Here is a 12,875-nt window from a genome sequence, read left to right on the forward strand (position 1 = left end):
TCCCACCGCAGCGGCCACGGTGCTTGGAGCTGGGGTGGGGACAGTCCCGCCGGCCCTGCTTTGGGGTGGGATCCCACCGCAGTGGCCACGGTGCTTGCCACACACAGTTCTGATCACTGCCACCTGGGACCAGTGCCTGGGGCTCCAAGCCTGGTTTTCCTTCATTCAGCCACAAGGATACAGCCTGCTTTGAATGTAGTGGGAGGGTGGCCAGAATCCACTGGCCATGGTGACTTGGACTGACCTGTCTCTCTTGGCTGTTTATTTCCAGAGTGTTCACGAGCCCACAGGCCCAAGTGAGGGTTATTTGCAGCTGGAGGAGCTGGTGAAGCAGGTGGTTTCTCCTTTCCTTGGCATCAGCGAGGACCGCGGCCTCTCAGGCCCCATGTACACATTGGGTAAGGGGGCCGGCTCTCAAGCTGCCAGGAGCCTTGGTGACTGGTACCAGTTATGTTTCCCTGAGCCCTGATGACCCGCCCAGCCCTTTGCTTCCCACGTAGGTCATGCAAACCTCTGCATGTTCGCTGCTCATGTTTCCCTCTGGCCTGGGTGTTGCAGTAACCTCCCCGCTTGGCGATTCCTCCCCAGGAACGGATACCGAACTTCTGTGGTGGTGCTTGTCTGATTCACATCTTTGATCAGTGGCTTTGATCTGTTTTGGTGCCTGCAGTGTTAATTTTCCTGTATCTGATACCAAAAGTCATGCCTGACTGCAGCCTACCCCCTCGTGACTGGAAAAACCACCAGTGATGAATTTCCTTTCGAAAGTGGCTCAAAACGTGAAGCCAGCGTACTGGGTGTGTGGCTGGAGATCCAGCTGCTGGCTGCCCACTGCATTCCCGTGGGTACTGCCAGGGACTTCACATGCAGGACAGGGCCTCCTGGACTGGGGGGCAAATCCCACTGAGGCCGCTTTCAGTGGCTGTAAAGCTAAAAATCAGGCTCTGTACTAGTCACCCCTGAGAATCTAGAGATGAAATGGGTCTATTCCTTCTTTCAGTGAGACTACGGTCTAGATGAGGAAATAGCTGTAGAACATCATAAAAGGTATTCCTCAGTTACTCTCTGAAATGGAACCACCCACCCCCTGCAGGAACTTTTGGTTTGTGGTTCTAACTTCAGCAGCCAAAATGGTGCCTGGCAATGCAGTGTGTGTACATACTCAGTCACTAAGTCACGTCTGACTCTTTGTGACCCTGTAAACTATAGCCCGTCAGGCTCCTCTGTCCTGGCAATGGAGTGGGTTTCCATTTCCTCCTCCAGGGGATCTTCCCAACCCCAGGGATTGAACCTGCATCTCTTGCATCTCCTGCATTGGCAAGCAGGTTCTTTACTGCTGTGCCACCTAGGAACCCTGGCATAGAGGAGACAGTCAAAAACTATTTGTTAGATGGATGGGTGGTACCCGAGGATGGGGTAACCAGCACCCACACACAGGTGCAGAGGGGGAAAGAGATTTCCAGAATTTGAAACCGTTTATCCCCTCTTCTTGCTTGAATGGAGACAGAGCTGGGCTTCAAAGAAAAGAGGGGAGGAGCAGCCTCCAGTGGGCTTCCCACCCCCTCCCGGGCCTCCCGACTGCAAAAGAAAGCATGGCCTGCCGCGGTTTTTAGGGCCCCTTCATATTTCTCTGGAGACACCAGTTTAACCACAGTCACCACAAATCTGAGGGTGCTGGCCCCAGTCTTCTGCCTGCCTGGTCCTCCACCCTCCCTCCCTCCTTCCCTGATTCCACCCAGGAGCTGGCAAGAGCCGGCTGAAGGAAAACAGTCCCCTGCCCTCCCTGTGAAGAGGGCTGGGCGCCACCTTCCTGCTCTGGCCGGGCCAGCTGGCCCCCAAGTTTTGGGCAGGAGGATACAGGGAGATGTCAGCGTGCCAGCGGGTTAGCTGGGCCATGGCAGGGACCCCACCATCTGCTGGGCCTGGAGCCGGGAACACGAGTGGATTTGGAAGTTTGTTCAGTGAGGACTCGCTCTAAGAGGGGATGCCTTCAACTTTTCAGCTATAATAAGACTCATACATACTTTCATCAGATTGTAATCAAAGGCCTGAGGTTTTATTCTTGTGCCAAGGACAGTCCTTGTCTCTGGGGCGTTGTCACAGTAGAACCCGGAGGGGAGGAAATGACCGTCTTTTGATTACTTTTTATTATATTATTATTTCAACAAATGTGTACTAAGAAGACCCTGTCCCTGGTACCTTGTGAAGTGCTGCAGGTGATATCTGTGACAAAACTGACCCACCCCTGCCCTCTGGCACAGGGACCAATGAGGAAGTCACAAACACTAGATGATGACTCATCAGTGTATAAGTGCTCTGAGTGGGGAAGTCCAGGGCCCACAGCAAGAGGACTTCACCTGGACTGGGCAATCAGGGAAGACTCCCTGGAGGAGGTGATCTCTGCAGTGGGACCTGGAGGAAGAATACAAGTTAGCTGAGTCAATGGGGAGGGAAGACTGACCAGGCAAAGAGAAGGATCTCTGGGAGGCTTTTGAGGTTATGGGGAGGTGGGTGGGGGGAGCAAGAGGGTCCAATGTTTGAAGAACTGAGAGAACTTTAGAGTTTCAGAGTGGCTGACAGCAGGGGAAGCTCTGGGACACACCACGTCCTGGGCACTGTGCAGGGTGGGCTGGATACCACGTTCCCACTCACAGGTGAGGCAAGTGAAGGTCAAGGTCATTTGGCTGTTGGAGACAGGCTTTCAAAGCCCCCAGCTCTTTGCCCTTGGCCAGCTGTTCTCCCACACTCCACCCGCCCCCCACCCACCCCGTCAGCTCCAAGAGGTGACTGATGGCGCTGAGGGGCCGAAGAGAAGCTGGTCCTTCCTTCTCAGTTGTCGAATGAAAAAAATGTACACCCTAAAAACTGAGAATTATGTTTTAGTCAATGGACAAACTAAGTACTTGAGCATAGAAGACAGCCTCTCAGATAGCTCTGGAGGACTATTCCAAAGAGGGAAGGGAAGAACTAGGATATTTAGAAATTTTTGCAACGAAGACCAGGTAGTTGGAATATTGTTATTCCAATGAGAGAATACTGTTAATTAAAGAAAAATAGATATCTCAAGTTCGTGAATTTAGTGCTTTTCTACATATGGGAAGATGCAAGAGTCTGGGCTCACTGAAGTCATTCCTTTTTTAAAAAAACTTTTATATTGGAGTCTATTTTATATTTTATATTGGACTATAGCCAATTAACAGTGTTGTGATAGTTCCAGGTGGACAGCAAAGGGACTTAGCCAAACATATACATGGATCCATTCTCCCCCAAACTCCCCTCCCATCCAGGCTGCCACATAACATTGAGCAGAGTTCCTGTGCTATACAGCAGGACTTTTTGGTTATCCATTTTAAATATAGCAGTGTGCACATGTTGATCTCAAAGTCCTTCGATACATACCCTAACGTCTAGGCCTGCTCTCCTATAGCTTTTTTCCATCCTGAGTCCCCTGAGGGTGCACAGTCCAAGGCGGCTGCAGTGGCTGCTGGCTCGATGGCCAGGGCATCCTTTGTTTAATGGTATGGCAGGCAGCATTCTTTGCCCACGCGGTCCTTAGTGCCAGAAGTATCCGGGGCCAGGACATCATCCCCAACCCTTGGACACCAAAAAGCTAAAATGGCCACCACAGCGCCCTTCCTTATGGAGGACAGCCCTTTCTAGATAAAGAGAGGACTCTCTGCAGCTCAGTCTCCCCCTCAGTTGAATAGAGGCTCTTCTGTCTGTGGAAGAGGTAGCTGCCTGTTCTGACAACCGGCCGAGGTAGAGAGAGATGGAGCAGAGGCGGTGGATGTGAGAAATCTCAGGAGGCCTTTCCCATGACCCCTCTGGGCCTGACAGGGTGGGAGGGGTGAAGGGCAGCTGGGCCCAGCATCTCAAAACACCTGTCACCTTCCAGGCCCTGAGCAAGCACTTGGCATGAACTCCCACCAGATTCTGGGGATGCATGCTGTCGTGACCTCAGACTCTGCATTGATAATAAATGTCTCCAGGGTCATGCGGGGTAGGTGACCAGAGCTGAGAAGTGGCCTCCTAGGGGCTCCCCACCTGTCCTCACGGGCTCAGGCAGGTTGAGCTAGGGACTCACGGGTGGACCCTCTTCCTGCCAGCCAGGCCAATGGATCTGAGAGTTAAGCCTCACCCCATGGATGTGCAAGGCTTGCTTCAGAGAGAAAAGATGAGTCCCAGGACATGATGGAGTGAGCGTGTGTGTGTGTCCTTCCCTCCAAAGCTGTCACTTTTCTTGGGCAGAGAGAGTAGTGGGTGAGGAGGAAAATAATGAAATCTTAAAAAAAACAAAAACAGGCCAATTTGTCAGGGGCCAGGCCCACATTTCTACCTTTCCAGTTTCCCAGGTTTCCAGGCCGCTGCCCTGGCTCAGTTAGTGCTCGTTTCTCCCGCACAAAAGCGCGGGCCTCCCACTCATCTCTCTCCATTGTGTCTCCAGGGGGAGGGGCCTTTGCCTCAAGATACGGTGACTTGTCCTCTTGACCAGTCGGCATTCATGGACTTTCAGGTGCTGGGGCCTAAAGATAGATGCCCACCGTGGACCTGATGGGCAGGCATTGTAATACCCCCCTGACAGGGGCCACTCCGGTGGGGCCGGGCCAAAAGCCTGAGAGATCAAAGGCCTGGGAACTGAGTCCCCAACAAAGAACCACCTCCTCTGGGCTTTGCTTCTCTCTAGGGGTTTGAAAGGAGCTGCCAGGGCTGGCTTCAGAGCAGGGGGACGAATGCCAGGGCTCCGCAGGGCACCTGGGGAGTGAGGCAGGAGCAAATACAGGAGGAGGCTGGGAGGCGGGTGCAGGAGGTGTCAGGTCCAGCCCCTCTTGCTGCTCCTCCGTGGGCCCCCTTGCCAAGGAGGGGCCAGCTTTTAGGCACCAGGCGGGAGACCCACATCTCAGTCAATCTGCTATGGAGACTTCCTGCTCTGAATGGCAGGGCCCAGCTTTCCCTGATGCAAATGAGAAAAAGAAGGCAAAGAAGGCAAGCAGCCACAGTGTGGCGAGCTGACTATCGGCTCCAAGCCTACTATGCAGTTTAAAGGCCTCCCAAGGGGCCCCTGTGGTCTCTTCTCTGGGAGGCGGCTCCGAACGTTGGGGGCAGCTTTGCAAGCATACACTGTCTGCCCAGGGGACTCAGCCCAGCCGCCCCTGTGGTCTCTGCAGTGTCCACACCCAGGCTTGGGAGCCAGAACATTGTGCCCAGAAAGCAGGAGGAGGAGCTGGCAGCCTCCGGGTCAGTGTCAGGGAACTGTCCTAAGAAGAGAGGCGGGGCTGGCCGCAGAGGGAGCAGGGCTGTGGAAACCACCAGGGTGGGCTTCAGCTGTGTGCCCTGGAGTAAGTTACTTAACATCTCTGAGCTGCGGAGGGCTGAACACAGAGGAGGAAGAGGCTGCCCTGTCGCTGGGCAGGGGCCCGGCAGAGCTGCCAACAGCTGTATTACTGGCCCACTAGGATGGTCGGGCCTGTGGAATTACCCCAGATGAGTTGTGTGTGCCTCCCCTTCCCTTCTACGGACCCCAAACCACATCCCAGACCTTACCATGCTGTGTTACTCATGGCCTGATTATTTGTCGGTCTCCTCCATAGACTCTGGAGAAGGAAATGACAACCCACTCCAGTATTCTTGCCTGGAGAATCCCACGGACGGAGGAGCTTGGTGGGCTACAGTCCACGGGTCGCAAAGAGTCGGACACGACTGCGCGACTTCACTTTCACTTCACTTTCATAGACTCATTGCATGTGGCTCCCCTGTAGGCCAGGCATGGCGTAGACCTCTCCTCTGAAGGAGGGAGTGAATGAACAGACAGCCATGCAGTCTGTCTGACCCTCAGAGGACTAGGCCCATCTGAGAAGCCCCCTCTTCGTAACTCCTCCTCCTCTGATTCCCCAGCCTGCTCTCATTTGTACCCTCTGCCCTGACATTTGCTGCGTTGACCTGGTTTTAACACAGATGTGTGTGCTGGCTTCCAGAAGGTCAGGAGCAAGGGCTCTGCTATCAGCCCTGGGCTTGAATCCCAGTTTCATCACTAACCATGACTGTAAAATGACTTAGCATGTCAGCCTCAGGTTCCCTTTCTGCAAAGCAATCAGGAGATCATGTCAGTGAGGCCTCTCCTGTTTGGATACAGTGCATAGTAGATGCTCAACTAATGACTGCTCCTAAAACTTCCCCCAGCTACCCCTCACCACTGTGCTCCAGCCCCTGCATGAGGCCTCATATCAGATTTATGCTCCTCTTTGCTCTCCGCAGTGAACACAACATTCTGCGCAAAGCTCAAGACGTTTGTTGAAACGTTTGTTGAAAGGGGGGCATCATGGGGACCCCCTCCTCCAGGCTGGCCACCCTCCTTCTGGCTCCATCTCTCTGCAAAAGCCCAAGTTGAACCCTCCAGAACCTTTAGGCTGCTGGACTAACAGTGTGAGAGAGACGGACGACGTCCAGGCACCCATCTGAGACAGTTTGTTAGCTCATTCTGCCAGGTTGGGAACAATGGAAACCATCCAAGGAATTCTTTCCTCCAGAGATGCTGTGTGTCCACCATGCACGTCTCTCCCCCAGACCTCATCCCGCGTCCTGAGCCCGGGCTTTGTTCCAGATTTCTCCTCTTTCTTGATCTGCAGGTAGTAAGCACTCACTGTCCAGTCCCGTTTCCTCCTAGGCTGGTTGTAGGGCTGCCACCACCTGCCAGCCTCGAGTGTTTGCTTTTAACAGCAGCAGGAGAGAAGATGAATTGTTTTCAAGGGCACTTTTTTTTAAAGGATGGTTCTTTAATGGGGTCCCTGCTTCTTTGAACTCTTCCGGTGCTTCTGTTTTATAGTTATCGATTTTTGCGATCATAAAAGTAATACATGGTTATTGTAAAAATGTGGGAACATTTTAGAAATGTGAGACTTGGCGCCTGCAAGCACCCATGCTTCAGAGAGGACCTCTGCTGACGTCTGGCATAGATTCTTCTGTCCTGTTGGCTCCTTGGCGTTTTGTCTCCTATATCATTTTTCCCCCAAAGAAGGGCGTGAGGACCCAGCCTCTTGTCTGGCACTGCTGGAGGCAGTGTTTGCTGCTGCCTGAGTTCAGAGAGTGGCCTGGCTCAAGGGCAGTGATGGAGGCCTGAGACGCAGTAGCGTGTATTAGGGAATGTCTGGGCACTGCCATTTAGGGCTTCAGAGGATTGGGCTGAGCCTCAGTCTTCCTCATCTGAACAATGGGGATGATGAGAGGTGTCCTAGTGTTTCAGAGGGAGATTGGGACTCAACAGTAAGATGATGGTTGGGAAAACAATAAGTTCTAAATTCTATGTATTATTACCCGATTCTGAGAAATAATTGCTGTTACCATCAAAAAGCTCCTGGGGGCTCCAAGCGAGTAGTCATGGTGACTTAGTCCTAAGGGTTAGGATTTTATTCTCTTGTCATTGTATATACATATTTGTGTATGTGTATATAGTCACACATGTGTGTATACACATATATGCACATGAAAAGTGAAAGTCGCTCTGTCATTTCCAACTCTTTGTGAACCCATGGACTATACAGTCCATGAAATTCTCCAGGCCAGAATATTGCAGTGGGTAGCCTTTCCCTTCCCCAGGGGTCTTCTCAACCCAGGGATCAAACCCAGGTCTCCCGCACTGCAGGCAGCTTCTTTACCAGCTGAGCCACAAGGGAAGCCCTTATACGCATATGCATATGGGCATGTATGGACATACAAGACCGACCAGTGATGGGACCTGCTGTGAACTTTGCAGATGAACATGGCACCCTCGCTATAATGCCCATCAAGGCGCATGAGCTTTCAAGGTGATGACTGCATGTTGCATGTTTCAGGGCCTCCAGATCCATGGGAAAACCCAACAGTAAACTAGAGCAGCATGGGCTGAGTGTCCCAAGGCCAGTCTGTGGCTGGCGAGAGCCGTCTTCTTTCCCTTTAGAGATCAGATCTCCCCCTCCACCCTTTGTTATCCTGTCAGGGGTGGAGGGAGCACCAGCGAGGTCAGGCCTTCCTCACTTATCCCCCTGGAATCCCCTGCTGAGAGAGGCATGGGTTAGGAGTCTTCCAGGTCTTAGGAATGGGGGGAGCTGGGGAAAGCAGTGACAGGTGCCAGTGGGCTGGGAGGTTGGAAGGCTGGGGGTGTGTGCATTGGCTGGAAGAGGGCAGAAGGTAAAAAGAGGCTTTGGCCAGACCCCACGACTCCTCAGCCCTCCATCCTCACCTCCTCTGCCTCGCTGGGGTCTTTCATCCAATTTGTGCTGCTAACATGGTGCCTCAGTGGGATAGAAGGCTGGTGCCTACGGAGGAGGCTTTCCTGATGCAAGCTTGCCCTGGGCCCTGCCCCGGCCACACCGGAGGTCTCAGGAATGGCGTGGTCCTTGTAAAGGTGGGAGAGGGGAGACCTTCACAACTGGGTGTTCCTTGTGCACAGGCTTCCTCCTTCTGACTCTTCTCCCTGGATTTGAACCTCATGTACTTGGCTTGTCCTTCCCTCGGGATGCTTAGTCAGCTATTGCTACATGTGCTTTGCGTGGGCAGCTAGCACAAGTGAGTCTGGAGTGAGACAGCCCTTGTTTGCATCCCAGCTCTTCTACGTTCTAGCTGTGTGTGCGTAGGCCAATTCCTCTCTCTTTGATGCTCGTATTATCTCCCACTTTAACTATGAAAAATGATCATAACTTAAGTTCAATTTTTAGGAGGATTCAAAAGATGAACACATGTCAAGTTGAGCATAGTTTCCAAAGTGTGAGAATTTGAGAAGCAGCAGTTTTTAAAATAATTCATGTCTACTGCTCTCTGCCTGCCTCCATGGGCCATCTACAGAGCCTCACCCCTTCTTTGGTGCTGCAAAAGGCTGGTTGAATCCAGAGTATCAACTTGAACAGAATGCAGGCCTCAGATCATCAACCTGCTGGGAGTGTTGGTGGTTCTGGTCCATGAAGATCCAGGGGATGTCCCACTGCCTTTGCTTTGATAACCAAGGTCCCCCCAGTTAGCTAGTCCTCTGAACTTGAGCTTATGAGGCCTTTTCCACTTCCTCTGTTGACACTGCAGAGGGCTCATCATGCTGAATGGAGCCCAGAGCATCTCTGGGCAACTGGTCTAGCCGGTGCTCAGGTCTTCGGACAAGACCGGTTAGAAGGGAATTGAGGGCAAATACAAGGAAGCTGAGGCAGCAGCTGCAAATGTGAGGAGACTCCCTTGGAGCTCCTTCATCTATCATGGAACATCCATTGGTACTCCGACTATGGCAGGGCATGTTGGCCATAGGCAGGACCAGGCACGAACAAAGTGAAGTTAGGAGAGAAACAGACGTAGCCAAGTTCTTTCCCTGCACTTCAGGGCTTCACCTAAAGCCGTCCCTGAAGGTGGAGCTGCCACCTCCCTCTTCCGCTAAGTTCTTTAGGAGTTTTTGACACCCCCCACCCCCACCCAATCACAGCCTTCTCTGGTCTTTCTCTTGCAGCCAGGCGCCACTCCAGGGTCCGGCCCAAGGTCACGCTTCTGAACTACGCCTCCCCAATAACCCCCGTCAGCCGGCCCCTGAACGAGATGGCCCTGACCCCGCTGACGGAGCAAGAGGGGGAGGCCTACCTGGAGAAATGTGGCAGCGTGCGGCGACACACAGTGGCCAATGCCCACTCGGACATCCAGCTGCTGGCCATGGCCACCATGATGCACTCGGGCCTAGGGGAGGAGCCTGGCGGCGAGGACAAGTGCCTGCTGCTTCCGCCCAGCTTCCCGCCGCCCCACCGGCAGTGCTCCAGCGAGCCCAACATCACCGATGGCCCTGACGAGCCAGAGCAGGGGGCCACGGGCAGCCAGGAGGACTCAGAGCTGAACTGTGCTTCCCTGAGCTGAACCCCTCATCACCCAGAACTCCCAGCTCCTGCCTGGCAATCAGGATGAGGGCAGCTGCATCCCCAAGGCTCGCTAAGGGGACCACTTCCTCTGGGCAACGCCACCTTCTGCCTTTTCAGATACAGGCTAGTCTGAGTGCCCTAGGGGAAATCCGTTGTAAGCCTCTCCATTTTCAGGACGGTGATCACCTTTGTGCAGCCACACAGGTCTAACTGCCCATTGTCTGCCCTCTGTCTGATTCAGCCTTGCCTGCTTGACTCAACCCAAATCTTCCTCTCTGGGCTTTTATTCTCAGATAGTGGACTGTCCGATCCTCCTGACTGCATATCGCAGCACCCCTGGCGTTCCTATAGCTGGAGGTCATCCAAATCACACACAAAGCCAGCAAGGATGTGTTGGCATGTAGAGTTCCTCTTGAGTCTTCATGATACAGGGGCTGGTGGGTGAAAAGAGGCAGTAGAGAGAGGTACCTCTTGACTCTCTCATGTGAGTAAAAGTAGACTGCAGCCCCTCCCAAGCCTGACCAGGAATGCATTTTTCATTTCAGTTTCAGAATTACTGGACAACAAGAGTTCTTCCTCACCTATACCGAGACCTTTATGCTGTCTGGCTTTTGACCCAAGAGGGCCACACGGCTAGAGGAACCCCATCTTTAATTAAGCCTCAGTGTTCCCTTCCCACGGCTTTCTCCCCAACTCGAGGAACGAATCTTCCTGGTGGAATAGCTGGTGCCTTCCTCCCTCTTTCATTTCAGAAACTGACCCCTTTGCTGTCATGGGGGAGGGGCCAACTGATACCAACCAACTAATCTGTTCCTGGATTTGACTTGAATGTTTTTTTTAATGTACATCGTTTCAAAAATAAAACCGCTTGCAAATATTTGCACGTAGATCTTGCACCGCTCATTTCCCATGGAGGTGGGTCTTCACACAGGAAAACAGCAAACCCCTTAAGAAAGGCGATTAGGAGTGGTTCAGGGTGGAAGCAATCCATGGTAGGTGGGGCCTTAAGGCTACAGAGCTCTGGAAGCAGCTGGATTTGAGTCCAGTAAGCCCTGTGTTTGTGAGTGTCATGGTTTATAGGAAAAGTTGTATTGAGATGAGGAGACTCCGCATGCCTTGGGAGCAGAGGGGTCTAGCAAATGAGATGTCTCAGTGCTTTATAGTGGAGGGAGCCAGGGCTGATGTGGGCAAGACCTTTTGGAGAGATGTTCATTCCCTGTGATTAAAGCAGTGCCTAGAATTGCCTGGAATATCTAACCTTTGGGGTCTGGAAATGTTCTTTGGATCAGCAGGCTTTGGTACTATTTATGTATAAAAAGTGAAAAGTGTTAGTCACTCAGTCGTGTCTGACTCTTGGCAACCCCACGGACTGTAGCCCACCAGGCTCCTCTGACAATGGAATTCTCCAGGCAAAAATACTGGAGTGGGTTGCCATTCCCTTCTCTAGGGGATCTACCCAACCCAGGGGTTGAACCCAGGTCTCTGGCATGGCAAGCAGACTCTTTACCATCTGAGTCATATAATATCTTCTCAACACTGCTTCCTCCACACAGGTCTGGGCTTTTCATATCCTTTCACCCCACTGTTCTTTTTGCATTTGTCTGCTGGCCCCCTGATAACAACTCCAGAAAAAAAAAGAGAAAGCCCTGAACACTTCTGGCACCTTCTAGGTATCCTGTTAGTCTCTGGAAACTTTGTTTATGAAATGTCAGAGCTGTGAGCCAGCTTGGCTTCCAGTACAGCTGGAGAGAGGATGAGGACAGTCTAAGCTGCCAGCAGAGGAAGAGGCCTTCTAAACTCATCTCATCCTTGGCGGTATTTCCCTGCTGGGTGAAGATTTGAAACATGACCAGTGTCGTGCTTTTGATGGCTTCTGATTTGGAAATTTTGTTTAAGAAGTTGTTTCATTTACATCCTTTTAAGAGAGTGATGGAAGAAAAAATAGGCAAAGGAGACCTGAGAATTTCAAACAAAAAAAATAATCTGTGGATATGTTGGGTAAAGTCCACACATTCACTAGCATGCATTAGCGAATGGAATATCAGTATGTAACATATGATGATTTCTTTAACCAATGGCTTCTGTCCTTATTGGCACACTTAGCACTCGAGATTAGTATTTACTGATCCCAGCAAAGTAATTAATCATGGTTGGGTTTGCTTTTTTGGTTTACAACATGAATGATATATATGTTTTTAAATGCTTTTTCCATATACTAAATGCCCCTGATGAGGACAGCAGTCATCAGTTAAATGTGTAAGCCCTTAGGTTAAGAATAGGAGCATCAGTATAGACCCAGTCAGTGTACTTAACTGCTAATGAATATTAGCTAGTTCACAACTGTACCCTTGATGTACACACCTGATATTTGTACAGTAAATATTTCACACTGTACATAGAAAAACTGTTGATGTTTATGAGCATTCAGGCTATCAGAGCTATTGCAAGAGCGACAGCTATAGTGTTTTTAATCACTTTTTCTCCCCTTCATGAGATGAAGATTCGTTTTCATTATTTAAGCTAGGATCTTTCTGTGCCTGAGGTTTAATGACAGGAAACGATCACAACTCTTAAACTCCGAGTGAGCTCATAAACCAAAAACCTTACATGCTGTTTCCAAAACAGATTCAATAAACATCATTTTGTACGTTTCTCTGTTCCCAGGCTGTGTGTCTTGATTGAATTTGCAAGCGCGTCCATTTGCAAATTCTGAGTCTGAGAGCGTCTGTTAGACCTCTGCATCCTGTCTGCACACTCTCGGTGTGAGGAACCCGCCTTCCCGGCTTCTAGGTCCCTTTTCCTGTTGCCTCCACCCCTGGGTTAGGCAGCAGCCTGACCTCAGCCAGTCTCCCCTGGGCTTTGCTTGCCATCCTCATCTGGATTGGCCAGTCATTTCCTGGAGGAACAGCCCGTCTGCGGAGGAGCTTGGAAAACACCGAACAGTCTGCAAAGGCAAGATCTCTTCTGAAGCCAGCTTGGTCTCTTTCCTGAATGTTTGACCCGGAGGGAGCCTTTGTAAGA

General features: G+C 51.5%; 1 protein-coding gene across 2 annotated transcripts in view; it reads left to right on the top strand.

Annotated features, from left to right (window-relative positions):
* The window catches only part of PRR5L (proline rich 5 like), a 78,838-nt gene extending 67,347 nt beyond the window's left edge, over positions 1 to 11,491 (top strand). For both annotated transcript variants that reach the window (XM_040259023.1, XM_040259024.1), the window contains 2 exons: positions 272 to 398; positions 9,458 to 11,491. In XM_040259023.1, coding sequence (XP_040114957.1) covers positions 272 to 398; positions 9,458 to 9,852 — 522 coding nt within the window. In that variant the 3' untranslated portion in view covers positions 9,853 to 11,491. The remainder of the gene's footprint in view (positions 1 to 271; positions 399 to 9,457) is intronic.
* Positions 11,492 to 12,875: the final 1,384 nt, after the last annotated feature.

The sequence above is a fragment of the Oryx dammah genome, unplaced genomic scaffold (genome assembly GCF_014754425.2).
Source record: "Oryx dammah isolate SB20612 unplaced genomic scaffold, SCBI_Odam_1.1 HiC_scaffold_17, whole genome shotgun sequence".
Classification (NCBI taxonomy): Eukaryota; Metazoa; Chordata; class Mammalia; order Artiodactyla; family Bovidae; genus Oryx; species Oryx dammah.